The following is a 23921-nucleotide window of genomic DNA, read 5'->3' on the forward strand; positions in this document are numbered from 1 at the left end:
GGTCACCTCAGGGGTGAGAACAACTATTTCCAGCTTTAGCATATGCAGGGCATCTAGGCTCCTCTTCTACTAGAGCCCAGAGGGTTGAGAGGAGAGAGCAACTAACTTTTTTTTCCCCTCCCTTTTTGTAATCCCTTGGTCAACGCTGGTTTAGAAGTATCTAAACTTAGGGAGCCCTGGGACCCTGCCAATCTCAGATCATCTCTTACCAGGAGCAAGGCCCTTCTAAGCCTGGGCCCCGCCCAGCTGTGCCGTAGTGATAAGGGTAGAGGAGAGAGGGCAGACTCACTGCCCTTATCCCTTGGCCCACTTCATTCTAGACTGACTCTGTCATGGCCACGGTGGGCAGAAGAGCACATGTTTTCTCTGTACCAGCCCCAAAACACCTAGAGAAAGGTTGTGCCAACAATATTCTCACCTTTTCTCAGCTAAGTTTTTTGGGTTTTTTGGCAGGGGTTAGGGAGAATGGTGGTCTTAGGTGACTATTTGCTCAGTTCCCTGCCAGTTTCTTTTTCACCCCTGGAAGGTAGTGCAGAGGCCCACTTCTTTTTGTACATGTACCACCTCCCTTCTCTCTTGTACATAAACCCCAGACCTTCCCTCTCTCAACAAAGGCTTGAAGCACCAGGCCTGACTCTGTCTCCTCTTTCGGAGCTTGGAGGGTTAGGGTGGCCATTTAGCCTGACTGGAGCCATGGGAACAGAAAGGACTCAGGGAGGAGCTGCATCTGTTTTGGGCGAGATGAGCTCAGAAGCCTGGAGGAAAGAGAACGAGGCTGTGCAAGCTCCAACTACACAAAGGGAGGCAGGCCTGCCATGAGACACTATTGCCCTCTGCTGGGCATCCGTACACCTGTCCAGTCACCAGCTTGCCCCAGTAGCACATGAAGAAGACAAAAGAATAACAGGCCATGTTATAAATACTGTTATTTAAAAAACAAAAACAAAACAAGCGTACATTAGGTCCTGGGGCTGGAGGAAGAAGTGGTGGAACCCCAGGGCCAGGGCAGACAGGAACAGGCACTGATGCTAGAAGGTGAGGACCCTGCCCTCTGCCACCCAGGCTGTGGCCACCAGCCTGTCACTTCTCCCTGAAGACCCCTTCTCTCACACTTTATCTACTGGCATTACCCACCCCACGTGGCATATACCACTCATCTCTGGTCTGGGGCTGAGGGCGAGGACTGCACTAGTTGTCCGGGAAGTGGGGGACCCTTGAACACCAAGAGCAACCTTGAGAGGTGCCAACAATGGTGTATTGGGGGTAGGGTTGCTTTAGGAAAAGTGGACACAGACCAGACTAAGGAAGAAGTCTGAGGCAGACGGTGAAGGTGGCCAAGGAGCCACAGCCTCACACAGACCCGACGCAGAGTGCAGCTCATCAGATCACTGGTGGTAGTCCAGCTGCTGCAGGAGTGTCCGCCGCCGCCTCTCTAGCTCACCCTCACTCAGCTCACTTTCCGATGTGTCCCAGCCTGTCTGTTTGGAGCAAAGGCAGAGCTCACCCCAAGCCTCCACTGAGGGCCGTGGAGACCTGGATGGAGTACTGACTGGGCTGGGGCCAGGCCGCCTACCCCTCACCTTCTCCTTGATTCCAAAGCGTGGGGAGCGGTTAGGGAGCTCTGCCTGCCGGAGCTCCCTGTCCTTGTCCTGTTCTTGTTCTTTCTCATCACTCTCCTTGCCAGCTTTCTCCTCAGGGTCTGTCTCACTCTCAGGACTGTTCTGTAAGAGTCCAGAGCCCACCTCCACCTCAGTTTCTGTGAAGGACAGCCTGGGAGGCAGGTGGAATAGATGTCTTGAAATAGCAGAGCCTTTGGTGGAAGTTCCTTTTCTACTCACCGACTTGTGTCTTCTCTTCTTTGTTTTCTTTTTTGGTTTCTTGGCTTTCCGAAGGCCATGATCTGGAGATAGAAAAATCCCTACTAAGTCCTACCAGAAGAAAGAGGGCTCATCCTTATTTCTGCCACAGCTCCTCTGTTCATTCTTCACAGATGGGGACCTTGTGGTCTGAGGCAGCATTCTGACAAGGTCTGAGTCAGTCGTTTTCCTTCCTTCTCCCAGTTTCTTGCCTGGGCAGACAGGAAGTTCTCCCTACTCTCCCACAGGTGCAGCCCTCCCAATCTACTCTACCCTCAAGGGGGCTGGGGCTGGCCAAGGGCCTCCTGTCAGTCTGGACCAACAGTTCTTCAGCTCCTCCCAACTGCCTACCTGATCCAAGGAGAAAGTGGGAGGGGGAGCCTCGTCCTCCAAGGGCAGCACCCCCACTTTCAACCGAATCAAGTGAGGAAGAAGGCTCAGAGCCTGACTCCGAGGGGTTCCGCCTCCTCCGCTTGGGGGGCCGGAGAGATGGTGGGGGCAGCTCCTCCTCTTCTGACTCAGAGCCCTGGGCAGATCAGCAGATAGGTGTCAGTGCAGAGGTTCTCTGGCTTCCAGAAGCCCTGGTCTGGGAATTAGGGACAGAGGAGGATACAGGGCCAAAGGAATCCTCAAATCTCCCTATAAGGAAGGAGATATAGGGGAAAAACAAGAAAAGTGTTGTTTCCCCAAAACAATCCAGCCTTGCCCCATATCCCTTCTACCTGCCAACTCACTGAGGGTGAGTGGGAATGCTTGCGATGGTGCTTCCTGCCCTTCCTGCCGTGCTTTCGGCCTTTGATGTGGAGGTGCTGGCATTCAGCCTGCTAGAGGCAGAGGGAGAGGAGTGAGGATGGCACCAGCCTTAGCCTCAGGAAGGGCCCTGCCTCCTAAAACCTGGCTTTGCCTCCCTCTCGCAGACTAGGGCATTCTGCCTATCACAGGACTGCCTTAGGCCTCCCCTTCCCTAGCTTGCCAGTGAAAGAGGAGCCCTAGGAGTGGGAGGCCACAGGTTTCTGTTGAGCTGGCCTAGAGAGTTCAAGGGACTGGGACAGATCCAGAGGAAAAGAAGCCTGCCTCACCTCCAGCACCTGCAGGAACTCCCGAAAAAGCCGGATCCGCTCCGACTCCAAAGTGATCTGCTCAAAGGCTGAGTCGCACACAAAGCGCTCACGGACCTTGAACAGGGAGAGCACTGGTGATCAGACCAGGCCCTGTCCAGCCCTGCCACTGCCACGAGCACAGGGCAGGAAGGGAGGGAACCGGAGCTGGCCCAGGGATGTGTTGTGACTGGGGTGGGCCTTCAGTAGTGAAGCACTGCTGCCCTCAGGCTTGAGGGGTGTTTGGGGCCAGGCTGTGCTCCTGACCTCTTCCCAGGCAGTGCCCAGCTCCAGAGCAGGCACGGCCTGCCTCAGCATGCTTCGAAAGGCAGCTTCCCTGCGCCGCATCCTTCGTGCCTCTTCCTTCTCCCGCTCCCTCTCCCGTGCCTCTGCTTTCTCCAGCAGCTGAGGGAGAAGGGACATAGAACAGGGTCACCCAGGAGGATGGGTGCCCAGGTCCCACTCAGGTATACCTTAGGAAGTGGAAAATTGAGATCTGGCCTTCTAACATCCATCTTCCCCTGAACTGGGGACACAGTGGGGCAGTGAGTGAGAAGGAATGGAACAAGACACTGGGATGGGTTAGCGAACTAAGCTCCACCCCGCCCTGCCCCTCACACTATTGAAGGTCAGCTTGATGTTGCCTGCATCCAGCGCAGCAGCCCTCTTGTCAAAACTTATGACGTGGGCGAAGTCCTCAAAGGCTGTGTTCACCTCCACACAGAAACCCCGGTCCTGTGGGCACAGCAGCACGTGAGGTGGTGATGGTGGGGGGGTTACAGGCCCAAGGTCCAAAGCTGCATGCAGAGGTGCAGACTACAGGATGCTCAGGAAGCCCCCTGCCCCCAGAAGAGATCCATAGCACTGACACGCCTGCCCTGGAAACCAAGTTGTCCAAGTCCTCATTATCTGACAGTTAAGTCCCCATGCCTACTCTTGGTTCAGATTTCACGTGGAGCTGAAGGAGTTGGGAGGTGTCTCCATGTCTGCTGCTTGATGCCTGAGTTTCTCACAATTAGCTTTGTTCCTTTGGCTTCAAGCTCTGGCCCCAGCTGGGCCCTCCTGCTTCTCAGTAATGCTTCCATGCATTTTCCATCAACATCTGCTGGAACCCCCCTTTAGCTCTTTACTGAGTGCTTACTATGTCACAGGTACCATGCTGAGTGCTTCACACAAATTATCTCATTTAATCCCATGGTTCTAAATTTAAGAATAGGTCCTAGTATCCTAATTTTATGCGGAAGGCGAATCCAAGGTTTAGAGAAACTAGAGCACTTGCCCAGTCTCATAGCTGATATATGGCTGAGCAAGAACTCTACCCCCATCTTTCTAACCCCAAAGCTCATGCTTTCAAGCACTATACTCACATTGATCACTTAGTCCACAGGGCAAATGGAGGCCATTAGGTGTACAACTCCCAGCAATATTAAAAACATCCCCCATTCTCCAAGCACCATGGGCCAGGCTCTGTGCTTCTTACCTAAGCCTCACAACATCCCATTGAAGTGGAGGCTTACAAAAGTGATCTCACTTGGCCCAAAATGACATGAGTGGTAAGTGGAGCCGCTGGAGTTTGAAGTCTGGCTCTCAAGTCAGCTGGGGCACAGGCCAGATTCCCTTCCTCTCCTTCCACATAGCTCTACCTTCCTCTGCCCTTCCCACTGATGGCAGAGCATGCTCTTCTTACTTCTTTCCAAGAGTACCTCCTCAACCCATGTTCTCCAGACCTTCTCAAACCTATCATTCCCTCTCTCTTGGAGAACTGAAAGCTTCAATCTCATCCTTTTCACTGCTCTTTCCATCAAGCACACACCTCACTTAAACCTGGAACATCTCTTCCACCCTGCTCTCACCGTCTTCAAACTACCTCCCTCTACTTCTTTTCCTCTGTTTCAAAATCTCTTGAAACACAACACAAAGGAAAAGGAATGAACATTTATTGAGAGCCTATAATAAGCAAGACACTTTACAAATGTTACTTAATTCTCACAATCTTGCACGTGGATTATCCCCAATTTACAGATGAAGAAACTGAAGCTCAGAGACATTATGTAACTTGCAGTGGTCTCAAAGCCAATAAAGAGCCAAGAATTATCTGACTGTAAAATGTGTGTGCTGCTCCCATGCCACTCCCTTCAGACACTGCTCTCCCAAAGGCTGCTCATGTCCTAATAGTCAAATCCAAGGGCTCCTTCCTGGTCCTCATTCATCTGGTCCTTAGTGCTTTAACACTCCCCTCTCCAGATCCCCTCCTGTCTGACTTCTTTTATCACTTCTCTTGCATGTGCATGTTCCTGAGAACATTAGTCTTTTTTCACTACCCAATCTATACTCTCCCAATCTCATGCCACACCTCTCTCCTGATTTTCAGACCCCTACTAGACCAGATATTTCACAGACACCTCAAATTCAACAGATGCTGAGAGAATACGTTTCTCATTAGCCCCCCCACTCCAAATCCCATGGATCTCCCCTGCCCAGCTGTCTTCTACCTGCTCCAAGTCCAGGGATCTTTGCATTATCCTATGGGATGAGAAGTGCCATCATAGTCCGCCTGGCTGTGGATGGCCACAGGGACTCCTAGGTTCATCAGCTCTCCGTAGGCAGGAACCCAAATGGTAGAATAGGAAGGGGAACTGGCTTAAATACCTTCTTTCTCAGGTGGCATGGGAGACAGGACCCAGCAAGGACAGGACCCCTGGAGGCCACTTTGTGACTAAAAGTTAACTGTCTAATAAGATTTAGCTATCCTATTTTCTCTAGCCCTGCTCTTCTTGCTTAATCCTTACCAATGGTGCCATCATCCATGGCTCTGCTCCCTGCCACCTTTGACTCACTCCTTTCTTTCCCTCAATGTCACAAAATAATCTGTCAACTCTACTTCTTATTGACTCTATCCCACTGGTTTTAAACTTTCACATTTTTTTAACAGCAGAAAATTTTTTCAATAAAAATCGTATGTAGAACCTTAATGCATAAAAGATATAAACTGCTCCACTTGAAAATACAGAAAAAAGCATAAAATCCCCCACACTCAACCCCTTGCTTGTCTCAAGGCACCTATGAGGAAACCTGTGGCGTATGAAGCAGAGCTGGAGCCCTATTGCTCTCTCTCCTCATCTGCCATCCCCACTAGCCCTACCCAAGACCCCACCCACCTAGATTCCCGCAACAGCCTCCTGACTGGTTTCGCTGCTCTCCCTCTTTCATTTCTTTGACCTAGCCTCTAGCATATAGTGCTTCTCAGACTTCTCTGTACCAAGTAGCCCAATAGCAGGGAGAGGTCTGGGGATGAATCAAAAGAGGATGACTCAAGATCAAAATTTATCTGAACTACTTGCCATTGTCACTTTTAGTATCTTGCGGCTGTCCTACCACTGCTCCCACCACCACTTAGAGAACCTAAGTACTCTAGACTTAGAGGTGCTACTATATACCATCACCAGTAGCTTTTCCAAGACACCATTTAATCTTTTCATTTCCTGGTTCCTCATTACTTAGAAAAACCCAAATTTCTTATTTTAGCATTCAAGGCATTTTACATGCAGGGCTCTACTTCCAAACTGGGGTATGTAGTTTGAGAGAAAGAGAGGAAACCACAGGGTGATATGATACATCTTACCTAATGGTAAGTAATTTTAAAAAATTAAATTTATATTAAATAGAGTAATAATACGGTAGTAAAATACAATAATACCTGCATGAATTTGTAAGGCAACACATAGGACTTCAAAGAAATGTTATATGAGTATGTGCAGTGGGACATTTCTAGCTTTATTCCCAGATCCCTCTCAACCCAGGTACCAAGTGACAATCCTTTGTAATTAGGTGTAATTTGGTGGAACACTCACCATTTTTTGGATGAGGAAACTGAGGCTCAGAAAGGTTAAGCAAGTGGTTAATCAGTACCTTCACCCCAGGCAATCTGCCTCAAGTCCTGCTCCTAACCACTGTACTGTTTCCTCAAATGCATTAGAATGTTCTTCAGTTCCATAAAGAAATATTCTTTCTCCTTGTTTTTTTCTTTTGGAACATCACTTACTCACTCACTTTTTTATCTTTGATAGACATGGATATTGAGAAATATTTCTCCCGCATAAGAAAAGCAACAGTGCACAGGTGATAGTAAATGGCAGCTGATGTTTGCTGCAGTATCAAGAAGGCAATAGAAGAAAAGAATAAAAATTAAAAAAAAAAAAAGAAACAAAGAAAAAAAAAGGCAATAGGGGATGGGAGGATAAGGATGACTTGCCCTTTTTAAAATGGCAGTGGCATTTCAGCTTGAGTCCAGGGGATACTTTGCAAAACCAGCCCAGTGCTGCTAGATAATCCAAATTGACCAGAGAAGCTGGAGATCCAGATTTATATGTGAAATCTCTGATTTTAAAATGTTAGCAACAAATTCTAAAGTTTTCTAAGACACTGTACAGGCCAGAAAGAACATATCTGTGAGCTACCAGTTTATGATTAGCTGTGCTTTTTGCCCTCAAACCTGCCATGACCTTTCTACCCCCTTGCCTTTGCTCCTGTAGTACCTTATGCCCAGAACGCTCCACCCTCCACCACTTACTCATTCCTAAACTTGCAGTTCAAATGTTTATTCTTCCGATTCCTATCTCTACAATAACACTTCCCCTCTATATAACAGTTCTCACACCTATCTTCCTATTAGGCCACGAGCTTCTACGGGCAGAAATTGTGTCTTATTCATTACAGAGTCCCCAGTGCACAGTAAAGGGTCACAGTACATATCTGCTGAACCAAGCTGCAATGCTCTTGCAAAACATGACTTATCAGGGAGTCCTATCTAGGGAACATGCCCTGCATCCAGCCTATATCCATCCATAACCCTGAGCCTCCCTCACCTTAAGGATGTCCTTAATGATCTTCTTCTCATCATGGAATCGTGCCTTCAACTCCTCCACATAGAACTTGAACAAGTCCAGAGGAGTGGAGCCTGCAGGGAGGGAGGGAGGGGGGGCCTGGCAGGCAGCAGCTTCCCAAGGCCTGGGGGTGGGGTCGAGGATAGGACCAGGGAGTTGGGGTGCAGAGAGGCTGGCAGGGCAGGAAGCCAGGCCAGAGAGGGGGAGCCTGGCTGCCTTACCCGGCTGGCCCAGCATGTTGGCAAAGCGAACATCAGTGCTGACTGCTGGGTACAGCTCCATCCAGGTAGACATAGAGTGCAGCTGCCCTGTCTCGTGCAGCTCGTCCAGGAAGGTCTGAGCAGGGAAAGGCCAGTTACAGGGAGAGTGAGACAGGGAAGCAGAGCCAAAGACTGGGGAGAAAGAGAGGGAACGGTAGAAGGAGAGGCAAGGACAATCCAGATTGAGGAAATGCAGGCAAGGGAGGTGGAGATGAAGAGATACAAATGGGGAAGCAGGGAGCAATACGAAAGGAGAGAATGTAAATACACAGAGAGGGACAGAACAACAAAATGAGAACTAGCCAGTGAGAAGGCAAAGAAACAGAAACCTGCCTGCAGCACAATCTTCCCATGACTTAGCTTCAACTACCTGACATGTTACAGCTAAGTAACCCCCAGCATTACTACCACTATTACCAGCCCCAAGCTGGGTGTAAGCTCTGCTTGTCTGGCTCTCCACCCAAGGGAAATAAATATGGCCTAGCTGCCAAGCCATGCCTGTGCTCTCTGTTGGTAGTTTCTGGGTGGCACATACATCTAGTCTCTCTAGGGGAGCACAGTCCAGAGTTAAGGGGACACAGCAGGAGCAGAATTGCAGGCAGCAATTCTCGTGGAGCTTGAACAGGGCTAAACACAGACAAAACAGTCAGCCTAGCCGAGAAGAGGCAGGGCGTAAGTGAAGAGGCTGTGATCTGGGGTAGTGCTGAGCTCTGATCCAGAAGGGCAGCAAAGATACCTGGAAGGCCTCCCGGTTCTTGCGTTGCTGGCGCCGCTCCCGAAGCCGGGCCCGCTCCCGCTCCTCCTCCTCCTCCCTCTCCAAAGCTCGGATGTGCTCCTCAAAGCAGATCAGTGCATCTTCCTTGTCCATGTCTAAAGGCAGGGAGGGGGGGTCAACGGGCACTGTACCAGTAGGACACCCTCTCAGACCCCTAGTGTTTCAAGGATGCTGCCCCTGTAGGTGCTGGGGACCCCCAGGGTGGTGGGAAAAGGGGGCGGTGAGGGCTCTGTGGGAGCAACCGCTGGAATGATGGTTCTTGAGGGGGTATCATTAATTGTATAAGAAAAAATTAGCAAGTATTCAGCTCTTGTGAATTCAATTACTAAAACCATCATATGAAACCAGTTTTCTTGGGATCTGAGGCTTTACATATTATGGAAATGGGACTCACTCAGGCTTTGACACAACTTCAGAAGGTGAATTTCTGATATCATCAGTGATTACAGGCCAACAACCACTTATTGCAACATATGTGACCAGTTAAGAACCACAGTGCTATGATTTAAGACCATATTCACATGAGTTATAAATATTATCAGGGGGCTGGCCAGTTAGCTCAGTTGGTTAGAACACAGTGTTATTACACCAAAGTAAAGGGTTCAGATCCCCAAAACAGCCAGCTGCCAAAAAAAAAAAATCATCATCATCATCATCATCTCCAGGATTTCTGATTCCTATCCCAGAGTTCTTCCTCCAGAGCCACACAATGTCCAGGTCAACAGGCACCCCAGAGGGAGGGAGGGGGTGTCCTGAAGCATTCTGGGATCCCCAGAGTCCAGAGAGGTGTACAGGGACAGAGTGAGTGTTGGGGATTCCTAAGATTTGCAGGAGGGAAAGAGGTCCAGGGGAATGGTAAGAGCCAAGTTCTGGGGTTCTATGTCAGTGAGGAAAGGGGAAGGGACAGGTGGGAGTGGAGACCCAGGCTTACTCTGCAGCTGATGGTCCTGAGCAAAGCTGGGGTTATCCATGAGGTACTGCTGGGCCTGGGACCATGTAGTTTGGAAGTTGACACTACTCATCCCATCAAGGATGCTCTTCAGGGCCTGGATGTTGCGGCGCCGGAGTTGCTTGGCCTGTTCCTGGGGAGCCACAGGATCAGGATGAGGCAGGGTTGGCCAGAGCTACCTACGTGGGCCTGAGCAGAGGAGGATTTGGGGAAAAGAAGGTAGCTAGGGAACCTTAGGAGGAAGCCAAACTTAAGACTCATGTCCCAGGGAAGGGGAGGAAGCACAGGTTACAGACCAAACCCTCAGAGACTCCTTCTTGCCCTCCCACACACCCAGAGCTACAGGCCCAGAGCAGAAATGGACGGATGTGCAAGTGCCACACCAGCTTCCAGGTCAGGAGCTGGAACACTGGGGAAGTGGAGAAATGAGTGGTCAGGGTCCATAAGAAAGCAAAGACAAGGAGTCCAGAATGAAACTGGGACTGAAGGATCAGGCCCAGTGACCATTACCTTCTCCTTCTTGGCCAGGAAGAAGAGGACATCGTCATAAACCTCTTTTCGATCCCTCTCAGGGACCACAGCCCAAACCTCCAGCTCCCCAAAAGTCTGTTCTGCCCTCCTGTGGAGCATATAGGCTGTGAGTAGAAGGCAGAGAACAGAGACCCTGGGCCTTTGTGTTCTCAGGGTTCCCAGGGCCCAGCCTAGCCCAGCCCCCTAACCGGTAGCGGGTGGTAGAGGTCATGCGTTCGTGCTGTTCCAGGAAATGCTGCAGGGTCTGCTTGGCCTCCTTGGCCCTTAGCCGGGCCTCTTCCTTCTCTTCCTTCTCCCGTTGCGCCTTGTAGGCATTAAATGCCTGCTTTTTCTCACTCAGTTTGGGCAAGGCACTGGGGTGGAGAGGGTAGAAGCAGGGTGGGGATAGAGTCAGCCTGAACCACCCTGCACAGTCCACAAAGTAGGGTTATGGGACACTGGGGAAGGGTCTCCATAGGGCTGAGTAGGAGCCCATGCATGGGCAGAGCAGCTGCAGGGGCTCCAAGGGCACAGATGTCTGGGATGTGGGTAGGGGTGAGAGATAGTGAGGGGAAGACATGGCTGCAAGACACTGCTAATACCGGGCTCTTCTGCTTTGGGGTTCTCAAGCCACTGCCCCTCTGCCCTATCCAGCCCCCTCTTTCCCCAATTAATTCAATTCGATTCAATTCAATTCAATTCAACAAGTATTTATTGAATGTGTCATGTCAGATACCTTTCCCTTTCCTTCTCCTGGAGTTCCTCCAGCTTTTCTTCCCCTTGCACCCCACCCCAGTCTATCACTTTCCTGACTCTGGCCCCCTTGGGCCTGAGAGTTGAGCAGGGGTTTCTCAGGGAGCCCCTGGACCAGCTGCTCTCATGAAAAGGGCCTGGCTCCCTCTGCCCAGGCCTACCTGTAACGGGGGTCGGTGACCACCATCTTCATGGCCTGTTCCCACGAGGCGTTGGAGGGGACAGCCTGGAACGGAGCAGGCGGGGTCATGGGGCCTGCCCACCTCCAGCCCCCTCCAGGCCTTCCCTGGAAGCCCCACCCTCAGCACCTTGTCCCTCAGCAGTTCCTTGAACGCCTGCTTTGCCTTCTCACGGTTGCTCCAACTGAGGCCAGACCTCTCTGGTTCTGGCTTTGATTCCTCTTCCTCCTGCTGTGGTGGCTGATGCTGTGCAGCAGAACTGGGGGGCAGAGGGGACTGAGCTACAAGGTGCTCCAGCCCTCAAAGCTTTCACTGCCCTGTATTCTCAGCAACACATCACCCCTTCCTTGTTCCCTAGGGAAGTCTTTTTCTGCCCTTCAGAGGTCACACCCAGATCTTCATGCCCCTCCCGAGAGGCCTGGCAGAGGACAAGGGTTGAACCAGGCTGGAAGCCTGAGGCCAGCATCTGGAATACCGTGGGGGGCAACCCTCACCTGCTGGGGCCCTCCTCCAGCTGCTGCAGGAACCCCTGCTCCAGGGGCTGGGCAGCCTCTGACATATCACAATCTTCACTCCCACCTGGCTCAGGTTCTAGGAGACCCATGGGCACTGGGGTGGGACCAGGAGGTGCAGGTGGGGGGTCAGGCTGTGGCTGAGGTGGCTGTGGCTGCAGTGTCTGGGGCTGTGGCTGCTGCTGTTTCCTGTAGATAAACCAGAAAGGCAGTGTCCAGGAGTAGAGCAGGGATAGAAGAGGTCAGGAGGGCTGGCTGGGTTCTCCATCCTGGGAAGGACTGGGGCCAGAGCAGAATGACTCCACAAGGAGACAGAGAGCTGGCTCTTCCTCCCACAGAGTAGGGATAATGGAGAGAGAGTCCATTTCCACCCCAGGTGCCCCAAGTACAAATGGAGAGGTAAGCAAGGTGGGCAAGTCACTCACCCTGCAGTCTCTTGTTTGACTAGAGCTGCAATTGGAAAAGACAACACAGTCAGTCACAGGATAGAAAGGACCCCCAGAACTCCTGCCCAGGCCTACCCACTCCTACCCCTAGAACCCCTCACCCTCCAGGTCATCCAGGTCCTTGGGCCTAGTCCAGCGGGACTCCTTACTCTGGTTGTTATAGTAGTAAGGTTTGCCTGTATCCGACTTGTACTCTTTCCAGGGACACTGGGACAGCAGCAGCTGCAAGAGGAGGGTCAGGGGACATCAGTGGGCTGGGGATGCTCTCCAGCCTCAGTAAGGGGAGCTAAAAGGAGCTAAGGGGACCCAGTGAGTACAGGACACAGGAGTCTTTAGCTACCACCTTGCTTGGTTCAACTGGGGCAAAGTGGACTTCCTAAGATCCTAAAGAGACATTTCCAGGGAGGATGGGGGGTGATCAGGGAACTTGGAATCAGAGTAAGCATAATGAGCATGGTTAGAGACTCTAGGGAGGCCAAGAACTTGGAAGGTTCAGGGCAGCTGAAAGGAGGGGCCAGAAAGCCCCGCTCAGGACCTCCGCCTTGGACTTGAGCACGCTGGGCTTCTCCCACACGGACTGCTTGTCATCAGCATTGTAGTAGTAGATGCGCCCATCAGGGGCCACATGCTCACTCCATAGGGCCCTCTGTGGGGAGGGAGGCACAGAATGATGGTCAAGACTCCTTTCCCAAAGCTTCTCCTCACCCCAAAGATCTAACCATCAGCCCCCCACGTTCAGCCTTTCTACCCAGACACCTCTGAGCTGGAAGAACTCACCGGAGGGCCAGTCCCAGCTACAGCAGCTAGAAAAGAAGCCAAAGGAAACATCCTCAGTCCTTGCTCCAACCCCCATCTTATCCCCACCTATTCCTCCCTTATACCATCCCCAGTAAATATCCCCCTGGTCCCATCAACATCCCAGGCTCCCTGGCATCCCAACAGGCATGATCCAGGGTGGGCTCCAGTCCACGGTCCCCTCTCCCCTGTACCCCCCAACCTCCGAGCCTGGGGGGAGCAGGCCCCCAGAAGACTCACAGCTGGCGGTGTCCGCACCCGGAGCCGTCTGCCGAAGAAAGAGGAGGGGGAAGGGTTGGGGCCAAGCCCAGTGGCCCCCAGGATCCAGGCCATGGGGGATGGAGAAGCAGGCCAGCCAGGATCCATGTGTCCTGCTCCTAGGAATCTCTGTTCCCTAACAGACTTCCCCCACCCTCCAACACCATGGCTCTAGGATCCCAGAGTGGAATCACACAGCAGCTCCTTTCTTCGTTTTCCTCAAGTGAGAATATTTTGTTGAGTCAATTCCTGAAGCCCATCTCTTCAGAGTGGATGCCAAATTCTACATCCTACCCAGACTCTACTACACTGAGCAACAGCACAAAAAGGTACAGCGAGATCCCTGGGTGCTGCTGCCTCCTCCAGAAACAAAGTGGATGTGAAGAAGGGACTATATTCATGTTTCCACAAGGCATAGCTCTGACAGGGTAAGAAGCATTTGGCATGAGTGTGTTCCTTACGGGAGCAGGGCACAGCATGGGGAGTAATAAGAGAGAATGTATATGCCTTTGGGGATGAGTGGGAAACTAGAAGAGTTGAGTACATGGCTGGCGAGGAGGATTTGAGTGGGGGGAGTGTTGCCAGAGACCAGAACGAATAAGATGAGAAGAGGGAAAGAATGAAGGCCATATCCCTGTACTCCAAGTCAGATCCGCAGGACTGCAGGGCAGAACCTGCTTCCTACTGACCCCAATGCTTACCGCTGCGGTGACGGGCACCGCTGGCATCAGCATTCCTGGCATCATTGGAGGTACCATTCCTGGTATCTACAGATACAAGGAAGACAAAAACCAGCCACCATGGTGAGGGCAGGCACAGGCCAGGCAGGGTCCCTGTGAGTGGGGATGTCCTGAGGAGTCCTCAGAGATCCGGTTGGGGCCATTACCCTCACCTGGGTACCTCCTCAGGCAATCCCCAGGTTTTGGGCTCTCAATATGCCTAAGAGTTGTCTCAGCCATTCAGCAGACAATCCATATGGGCTTGCCCCAAAGCTCCCTTCCAACCCCAGTTACTGAAGCCCAGATGCCCACTCTCATCTCCATCCCCAGCTAAACGGAAAGCGTTTCCTGAGGCCCCAGTGGAAGGCAGCCGATTACCTGTGTGAGTGGTGGTGGTGCCCCCATTGGTGGAAGCATTGGGGGCAGGATGCCAGGTGGCATGGGGGGGATGGCTGGTGGTCTCTGACTCATGGGGGGTAGCCCCATTGGAGGAAAGGGCGGGGGAATCCCCGGAGGGGGCATCTGGAAATGAAGAAAAGAAGAAATCCTAAGCAGAGAAGACACTGCCTTATCAAAGGCCAAGAAGACCTGTCAGGAAACATCCACCTGTTTCCCACCCCAACCCTCCACCCTGACTCTGAGGCAATTCCAAGGCTTTAGTTTGAGAAGCACAAGACATGAAACTGCCTCCCTCCTCACCACTGAGAAAGACTGATAACTGGGGAAGTTCTCTGGGTCTAACAAGCAAGCACACAGACCTTTAAGAGGTGGGGAAAGGAAAGGGAAAAGGGAAGGGTAACAACACCAGACTGCAGCTGGAAGGCTCCACTTCTTCAGTTCTCCCCAAAGCAGGCCCCTCACATGGAGGGGCAGCAGACAGTGTCCAGGTACCTAAATTCCCTAGTCCCCTGCGTCTCATCCCTTTCTTTCCAACTCATGACCACCAATGCTATTCCAGCCCAAATTCTGTGGTGTATTTAAAGAGCATAGGTAAGGAGTAGTGAAAGAGAAAGACAGCCCCACCCTGCCCTCATGCTAATGGGGTCTTTTCCCTTCCACTTCTCCTACCCCCAGCCCCAGTGTGTCCCAAGGACAAAAGGACAAAGGGGAAATTGTTAACTTTATGGATTAAGAGCTTAACAGCAGCTCTCCCCACCCCAATACCCAAACAAAACCATCCCTCTTCCAAGGGCAGCAGAAAGGGGAACAGTGCTGGTGATGCATCAGTGGCTAGGGCCTGCGGAGTTGGGGGTGCAGGCTGGAAAAGCCAGGCCCAGGGAAAGATGTAAAACTTACGAAGGGTGGTGGCATCATGGGGGGCCCCGGTGGGAAGGGGGCAGGCGCTGCTGGGGGCCGGGGACCAGAATCGGGAACCGACTGTTGAGGGAGAGAAAAGTCATAGGACCCAGGATGGGCACAGAGATGGACTTTTGCAGAAGGGAAGCAGAAGGGGTGAGGATGAAAAAGGAGTACAAAGATCAGAGAGAGGATCTCCAAGCCGAATTTCCTGCCAACCCCAAGCTCTGAGTCCTGGGTAGGTCTGCTCTGTTGTGTCAGCCCAGAGCAACTGGCTGAGCCCCTTCAGTGTCATTTTTATTTTGGAGGTTTCCATTTTGCCATAGCCACAGAAAAAATGGAGGAGGCTCTACTACAAGCACAGACTGGCTCTTCCTAAGGTTTTTAATCCATTCTCCTGCCTGTGGGCAAGGCTGTGCCTCTCTCAAACTAAACAGAGCTTTTTTCTTTATGCCTCAAAGTATCCAGGGAGGGAGTGGCCTCTCTTCCTGTTCCCCCACCTCGATTAACCCATTTACAGAGATTCAGTCCAAGCTCTCTAAACACAATAGTCATTAGTCCTTTAAAGTACTAGTATCCCTAACTCCTCTCTTCACTACCAGCTTCCTCCCAACTGGCCTCATCTTTACTTACCCACTTTCTTTGACATCTTATACCCCCAATCACCAACTTCATCTCTTTAGCTCTACCACGACCCCCTGTGGTGGCCATCCACTCTTCTACACATCCTGAACTCATCTCCCTACGGATGCAGGCTTTGAACAGCTTAAGTTGCCCTGTCCTACACCTAATGGTGACCACATCCCATCCTTTAGTTCTCAGCTTAAATATCACTTACTCAAGAAGTCTTCCTAACTCTTACAATAGTTCCTTCCGATTTATTCTCTATCTGATCCCCTTTTTAGTTTCTTCATGTATAAACTTTTGTAATTATTATGTTTGCCTAGATATGTTTCCACCCACTAAAGGATAACAACATCCTACGGGGCAGGGATCATATCTGACTTGTTAAAAACTGGACTCCTGGTACCTGCCACAGTGTCTGGCACATAATAGGTACTCAATAAACATTATATGAACAAATGAAAGAAAAAATGAACAAAGCCTCTGTATTCTAAAAAATCCAATTCTAAAAATTCATCCTATAAATATAGCCCCACATGGCCAAAATGGTGTGTATGAGGTTTTCATTTCAGTATTATTTGTAAAAACAAGATTGGAATCAGCCTAAATAGCCCACATTAAGGAACTATGAAATTATACATAAACATAAAATGGAACAGTATGCAGTCATAATCAAGAATGAGAAAACAATCTCTAAGATATATTACCAAGTGGGAAAAAAGCAAAGTGCAGCAAAGTTTTACCATTTGTAAAAAAAATCAGAGACAAAAGATGACACACAAGAAATTGGTTGAAGGGGGACAGAGGTTGAAGGGAGATTTTCCACTGTACACCCTTTTGTACCTTTTGAATATGCAACCATATGACTATATTACCCACTCAAAAAAAATTTTTTAAGTGAACCAAGGCTTCAAGATGCAGCCGAAAGGCCCTGCCCTTCTTCCTCTTTGCCTGAAAGTTCAAGGGTGGTAAGAAGGCATTCTAGGAAAAGGTGGTAGGCTGTCTGAAGAAAAGCCACCTCCCTGTCCAATTTCCCTATCTCCCCAATTATTCCTATGCTGAGAAGGCTCAACATTTACAAATGTTTTTTAATCTCTACCTTTAGCAATATCAGTCCTTCATCTTGTTCTAAGAAGAGAAGTATATGAGCTAAATAAACTACCTTTTTTTAGCCCTGTATTCAGGCCTGCTCTTGCCCTCTGAAACTTTCCTCAGCATAGGAAGTCAGAAGCTAATCAATATGGGAGGAAATCCAATTTTCTGTATCATACTTTCCCACCTCAAGCTGCCTCAGGAGCCTCTCTCACCTCCCAGATAACCACCTCCAAGTCTTAGCAGGCTCTGGGGTTGCCCATCTCAGATACTGGTGCCACTATACCACCATTCAGAAGTCCAAGACAGAAACGTATGAGTCACTCTCCATACCTCCCTCTTCCTCACCAATGTATCACTGAGTCCTGCTAATTTTACCTCCTAAAGATTTCTTGAATATACCTACTTCTCTCCATTTCCCCTTTCACCATCTCTCTTGTCCAAGACACCACCTTTTTTCTTCTGATCTACTGCCATGACCTCCTAACTGTTCTCCCCACATCCATTCCAATCTGCACTCATAAAAAGCTTTTCAAAATGCAAATCAGACTGTTACTTCCCCGCTTAAAACTTTTCAGTGGCTTCCCACTGCTCTTAGGGAAAACACCAAAATCCCCACCCAGGGCCTGTGATGCTATGGGAGGTCTGGTCCCCAACTGCCTTGACAGCCTCACCCATGCAAAGTCCTGGATCTGTGTTCCAGCCACATTCACCTTCTCTCTGTTCTCCCACCTCAGGCATCCACTTTTGCCAGGGACAACTGTGCTGGCCACCCCCTAACCCCACACACCTCATTTACTTCACATCTACCAATCATCATTTCCTCAGGAAAGCCTTTCCCAACCCACAGGACTAGTCAGAGCTCTCTTACATATGCTCATACAACAAGTACCTTCCCTTAAGCAGTTATCCACTGAAATTTTACAGTTATTTGTGCAATTCTGATTATACTATTATTTTATATGGCACTAATAAAAAACAAATGCTGCCAATTAAATTGATACCCTGTAGATTTTAAGATATGTACTGACTTCAGAAATGTTAAAATATGAGTATCAGAACTAGTGAAATATAATATCTGCGGCCCCCCACTAGACTGAAAACTCAAGGGGCAGGGACTTTGTCTTTGCTCACCCCATATCCTATCCCCATTATATTTTCTTCACCACTCCCACAGTAGGTGCCAATAAATATGTGTTGACTTAATGACTGAATGGTTTGGCAAGTCTCCCAATACAGCAGGAGGCCATTGGTAAGGCCTAGTAATTATTCAGGTAACACAGAGCTGTTGGGAAACCTGGCAACCAACCACAGCAGTCCCCTCTTCTTTTTTTTTCCCTAAAAGATGACCGGTAAGGGGATCTTAACCCTTGACTTGGTGTTGTCAACACCACGCTCACCCAGTGAGCTAACTGGCCATCCCTATATGGGATCCAAACCCGTGGCCTTGGTGTTATCAGCACCACACTCTCCCGAGTGAGCCATGGGACGGCCCAGTAGTCCCCTCTTCTCCTTCCAAAAAGATAGGGGGGAAATGATCCCTCCAAGTTCCTACAGCTGGTTAAGACAGAGCCAGGACTGTACCCAATCTGCCCTCCAGCCCTCCTCCTTAAAATCACAGTTCCTGCCACAGGAAGCAGGTATATTTTTCACTCTAGTATATCCCCTGCAATCTAAATGGTTATTAAATCAGCAAGGATTCAACATTTTCTTGCTTGAGAACCAATGGTGGTTCCCTATTATCTACCCTACAAAATCTTTCATCTAACATTCAAAGCCTTTTAACTAAGCTCATCCCGTACTTTTTGGAGCTCAATGGCTTCCCTCCTCCTCTTTATACAGGAATTGTTAGATTACCCCCATGTGTTTCTTTTATTCTACTATGTCTCTCCCTTTGTTCAAGATGATACAATATCCACCTGCTTCAGGTTATCTATATGACTATCCCCCACACATACACTCACTCCTACCTACCTGTGTCCCCTCAGGATAAATGCTGCATCACTTTGCAGAGTGATATGCTACTCTATCAATATCTGCTGGGTGTTTCATGAGGGACTGCTTGTCTCCCCACTCAGGTAAGGATTTCCATCCATTTAGGGACTGAAATTTCTCCTTTTAATCCTCCTCTGAGTTTCTAGTCAGGGCCCTGCACAGAAAGCGCTGTGATAAAATGCAGTTCCCTCCCTAACCTTATTAGATTTTTGCACACTAAAATACCCTAAAACATGGGGCTGGCCCATGGCTCACTTGGGAGAGTGCAGTGCTGATAACACCAAGGCCACGGGTTCGGATCCTATATAGGGATGGCCAGTTAGCTCACTGGCTGAGCGTGGTGCTAACAACACCGAGATCCCCTTACCAGTCATCTTTTTAGAAAAAAATAAAAATTAAAAAAATAAAATAAAATATCCTAAAACATATTCCTAAAACAACATGCACATGTGCCCATTTGTATAAATTCTCTGAGTACAGGCTGACAGTTACAGAGAGAGGTAGCTTGGTAGAGGTATGTTTAGTTAGGGAAAAGGAACTGGAATCAAATACTGGCATGGGTAAACCTAAATAATAAAAGCTACAGCGCAGCCCTGTAACACCAAGGGTTCAGATCCCCGTATCAGCCAGCCACCAAAAAGAAAAAGCTAACTGTATATGACCATTTTTAACTTGGGATGGAGACCTCTGGCCAGGATTCAGACGCTGGCCTGTTTTGAACAGTTCCCCACAGAGGACAGAGTAATGGAATGAACGTAAATTACCATGAAACCTCCAAAGCCCTCCCTTTTTGAAACAACCCTGCTCCCACCTGCTGCAGTGCCAGTACAACTTTGAGTCTTATTACACAGCTGGGTGAGAATCTGAAGAAGAAACTAGTGCAAGACAGGGATATAGGAATGGGAGCTGAAAGAGAAGCACATCCTATGTCTTCCCTGGAACACAAATACATTTGGGGGCTGGGGAGAGAATATGAAGATGCTTGATCATCTGATCATCATATGTTCTACCTGTGTCAGTGAAAGGATCCTGCCCCATGACCTCCACAGAGATGCAATCAATTCTTAGCCTTCACATGTAAGGGGCATTTCAGAACTGAACATTCAGAAGAAAGAACAAAGGAGAAAAGGACAAGAATGGAAAGACAGAAAGAAGAGAACGGAAAAAGGAAATAACAATAGCTGATAGCTAAAATTTACTGAGTGCTTATTATGAGCCAGACACCATGCCAAACACTCATTTAATGCTTGTAACCATCTTAGAGGTTATTATCTCCATTTTACAGATAAACTGAAGTTCAGAGAGATTAAGTAACTTGACCAAGGTTCCAAGAGTTTAAATGGCTGAGGCAGGTTTGGAATCCAAGCATCATCCTTGTTGGGAGGCAGCTTTGTGGAGTAGTTGAAAGCGCAGGCTTTTGGAACTTGCGCTTTGACCAAAGTTTTGAACAAAGCTGCCTCCCAAGCAAGGATGATGGTGCCTCAGATGATATTTCTCACACTCAAATTCATTCCCCTGTTTTCTTTTCACCCCAATCCTCACACAATCTTGAAATCCTCAGAGAGCCAGGTGACCCCAAGGTCTGCCTGGTCTGACTTGCTCCCACTCCCTGAAGGGATATGTGTTGGAAAATGAAGGCTGGGAGGCACATTTCTCAGAAAGAGGTAGCTATCATCAAAAAGAAAAGGCTGAGAGAGCAGCTGATAACCTTGTGGTCTATCTGCCCGCTACCCTTTTTCAGCTGCCCAAAACAGCACCAGCCCCTCCCTCCCTGTTTCCAAGATCATCCTAGTCCCCACTCTCCTGTACCAGCCCTACTATTCCTCCTGCTCCCCAAAGATCCTGGCTACCTTACTAGAAAATATCTTCCCGTTGCTTCTCTATGATCCTGCCATTTCCTCATCACTCTCCCTCTGAAGAACAGAATGTTACTTTTGGTCTCCATCTTTCTGAGTTAGGTCTTAACCTCCTCTACTCACAGAGTTCTTCCACCCCTCCGACAGGATTCCAGAGGCACTGACTAGCCTGCCCTCGCCTAGCAGGCTTTACAACTACCATCCCCCACATCCCTAGGGATTTTCTCCAGCCCCAGCTGAAGGCCTCTCCTCCATCTTTATCCTTCTTTCCTTTGCTTCCTCACATCCCAGATCCCATTCTCCTGAATTTCCTTCTCAAGAACCACCCAATTTTGCAGCTGGAAGAGATCTGGGATATTATTTTCATGCATTTTCCTTTAAAAAAAAAAAAAAAAATCAGTGGGAAACCTGATGCCCAAAGGAAAGTAGTGACTTGCCCAAGGTCACACAGCCTTGTTACCAGACCAGGGCCGAGACCGCGGGCCCTCTCGTCTCCTACTTCCTGGACCACCCAGCCCTGGGTGGGGGCCAGAAGCCTCTCTTTCCTCAGAAGCCCCCTCCTTAACTAAGGAGCCAAGGTTTTGCAAACGTGGGCAAATGAAGGAGGGGGTGTCCAAACGATCTTGAGGGGGCACCCAGAGCTTCTAAAGGGAAAAAGGGCTGGGTCAGAGGGAGCGGCATGTCGCACGCCAAAGCCCCAGAAGGGAAAACTGGTCCGCACTTCACCCCTTGTCCCACGGTTCCCTCATCTCCCGCCCGCTCTCTTCTTTCCCGACCTTTCTCCAGAAAACCCGCCCTTCACCTCTTCCCGTCCTTCTCCTCACCCACTCCCGCAACTCATCCCCCTCACCCCCTGCCGCGCACACCACCCCCCGCCATGCTCCATCATGGCCTCCCCCTCCTCTTCTCCCCCAAATCCCCGCCCCCATCCCCCATCCTGGGCTCCTCTCCCTCATCCCTCGTTCCCCTCGCCCTCCTCCGGGGTCTCGGGCACCGCCGGTGACCTCCCCGCCCCCTCGGCCCCGGCCCGGGCCTCAGGGGGCGCTGTGGGACCGCCCCAGGCCCCACCACCCCCGCGCGGAGACGTTACCATGCCAGAGCCTCCGAGCAGCCGGGCCGGCTCGGCCCACCCGCCAGTAAAAGCCGCTCTGATTGGCCGGGCCACGGTCGGGGGCGGGGCCCATGGGGGGTCGCACCCCTTCGTGGCCGGGGCTCCGGTTGCTGCCGCCGCTGAGCGGAGCCCCCAACCGGCCCGGTGCGCCCGGCCCCGGCCCCGCCCCCCGGCGCGGAGAGCCAGGCCCCGCCCCCTGACGCCAGGGCTGGGGCCCGCCCTCCAGGGGGTGGGACGCGCCTGCTCCCGGGCTCTGACTGACGACCCGAGCGTCGGGCGCTGGCCCGCGAACCTCTGCAGTTCTCCTGCCGCCCGCTGCCAGAGGCCGCCGCTGCGGGGACCGGGGGCTGGGCCGCGGCACTCATTCCGTATACAGGGTAGCTGTGTACTTCACAAAGCGTTTTTTATTTTCTGTGTAGTTATTTTTAGCACTTTAAAATTAATTAATTAATTAACTCAAGAACTGTTGAGCACCTGTTAGGTTCCAGGCACTGGGTGGGCATACAGCAGTTTGGGGGGTGGGGGATAGCAGAGAAATCCCCCGAAGTCCCTGCCGTCATGGGACGTGCGCGTGCTTCTCACGCGAAGTTGCTTTTGGGATTTGGCTCCCACCAAGAGGTGAAGTCAAGAGAGCAGGGACCCAATTTTTTATAGGAATTGAAAATGTGAGGTAATTATTATGTTATAAAGATAAGGAAACTGTAACCAGGCTCCAGGTATTCAGGTGCAGAAAAGGATTGAATGCCTCCCCTCCAAAGCCTGGATAAAGTTGCTCCCTGTTTCCTTTATTCATCAACACATATCTGAGGCTGTACTCCGTGCTTAGTACCCTTAGGTTCCTGAGAAATAAGGAACTCTGAGCCAGGTCCCTGATTGCACGGAGCTTAGAGTCTAGCAGGGGAGAGGTAGAAAAACAACTAACACGAAGAAGTCCTGAAGTAAAGTGACAAATGGGAGAAAAAGGAAGTGGGATTCATTCTTGGGGGTCACAGCCGAGAGAAACTTCACTGTGGTTTTAATCACAACAATACCTAGATGGCCTCAAATGAGAGCCTACTCCTGTCGTGTTCAAACTTGATTATTGAGAATCTCTAGGCATAGCACAAGTGGTTCAGAGGTTCCATAAACTGTCATCAATCACATTTTATTTTTAAAGTATTTTTGGTTTTTAATGATGTATTTCTTAGAACACGTGAACACATATCTTAAAGAATCAAATAATTGTATAAGATTTGTTAAGACAAACAGTAGAGTCCTTTACCCCATCATCTTCCCCTTTCCCTCACTGGAGACAGCCGTTTTTAGTTCTCTCTCTTTCTTTTTTTTTTTTTTTTTTTTTGCGGCTGGCCACTGTGGGAACTGAACCCTTGACCTTGGTGTTACAATGCCACACTTTAACCAACTGAGCTAATTGGCCATTCCTGCTTTTAGCTGTTTCTTTTGGCATTTACCTTCATATCTCTGGCCTTCCAGTTGCATCCCTCCCCACAGGGTGAGGAATCTGTGGAATATGCCCAACCAAAGCCCTCATACCCTGTATAGACCATATTCTGAATACCTGGGATTCCCTGCCTAGCTTGCTTCCTGTTCCTGTACCAGCTTCTTCCTTGGATCTCTCCTCTCCTGGAAGACCTTGCTAATGGTGGGGGCATCCCTAGGCCTGAGGGGTAGCCAAGGGGCACCTGTTTGCAGAGAGAGGTGTGAGCATAAACTGGCTGTCCACAGAACCCTGTGTGAGGCTCTCTCAATGTAGGACAGAACCAAGGGCAAAAGGAAAGTGGGTCAGGCAAGAGCCAGGGGCTGGGGGGTACCTTTTCTAGGGTAGAATTCTGGAGAGTCCAAAAATTCTAATTTAGAACCTGGCCTTCAAGGTCCTTAGGAAGGAATATTTTTGTAAAGTTAGGAGTTTTAAATGTATTTTATTTAACAGTTTGTTAGCTTAATTTATAACATTG

The 23921-nt window shown here is 50.1% G+C and overlaps 1 protein-coding gene across 10 annotated transcripts; it reads right to left on the reverse strand.

The window, feature by feature from the left end:
* Nucleotides 1–909: 909 nt before the first annotated feature.
* PRPF40B (pre-mRNA processing factor 40 homolog B) lies at nt 910–22130 on the reverse strand. Of its 10 annotated transcripts, none has more exons than XM_063115799.1 (26): nt 21946–22031; nt 15289–15369; nt 14371–14514; nt 13975–14040; nt 13256–13283; nt 12998–13023; nt 12756–12866; nt 12322–12442; nt 12200–12224; nt 11757–11963; nt 11392–11521; nt 11245–11309; nt 10540–10704; nt 10331–10439; nt 9803–9953; nt 8833–8966; nt 8058–8172; nt 7819–7910; nt 3572–3688; nt 3221–3358; nt 2936–3031; nt 2591–2677; nt 2208–2382; nt 1839–1900; nt 1581–1721; nt 910–1478 (listed from the first exon to the last, which is right to left on the reverse strand). In XM_063115799.1, the coding sequence occupies exons 1-26, from the start codon at nt 21946–21948 to the stop codon at nt 1386–1388; spliced, it is 2682 nt and encodes an 893-aa protein (XP_062971869.1). In that variant the 5' UTR covers nt 21949–22031; the 3' UTR covers nt 910–1385. The 10 variants fall into 10 exon arrangements, with proteins under 10 accessions (XP_062971869.1, XP_062971867.1, XP_062971868.1 ...); XM_063115797.1 differs by having other exon boundaries at nt 2579–2677; XM_063115798.1 differs by having other exon boundaries at nt 2591–2680.
* Nucleotides 22131–23921: the final 1791 nt, after the last annotated feature.

Source organism: Cynocephalus volans, chromosome 12, assembly GCF_027409185.1.
Source record: "Cynocephalus volans isolate mCynVol1 chromosome 12, mCynVol1.pri, whole genome shotgun sequence".
NCBI lineage: Eukaryota > Metazoa > Chordata > Mammalia > Dermoptera > Cynocephalidae > Cynocephalus > Cynocephalus volans.

Bases quoted from the DNA above. Each gene is read 5' to 3' on its own strand.
- PRPF40B (XM_063115792.1), bottom strand. From the start codon at position 22,039: ATGGGCCCCGCCCCCGACCGTGGCCCGGCCAATCAGAGCGGCTTTTAC. The intron at 12,867-12,997 runs GTGAGTTCTTCC...CCCTCCCCACAG, and splicing joins TAGCTGGGACTGGCCCTCCG to AGGGCCCTATGGAGTGAGCA. The intron at 2,681-2,935 runs GTGAGGCAGGCT...CTCTGCCTCTAG, and splicing joins AGTTCCTGCAGGTGCTGGAG to CAGGCTGAATGCCAGCACCT.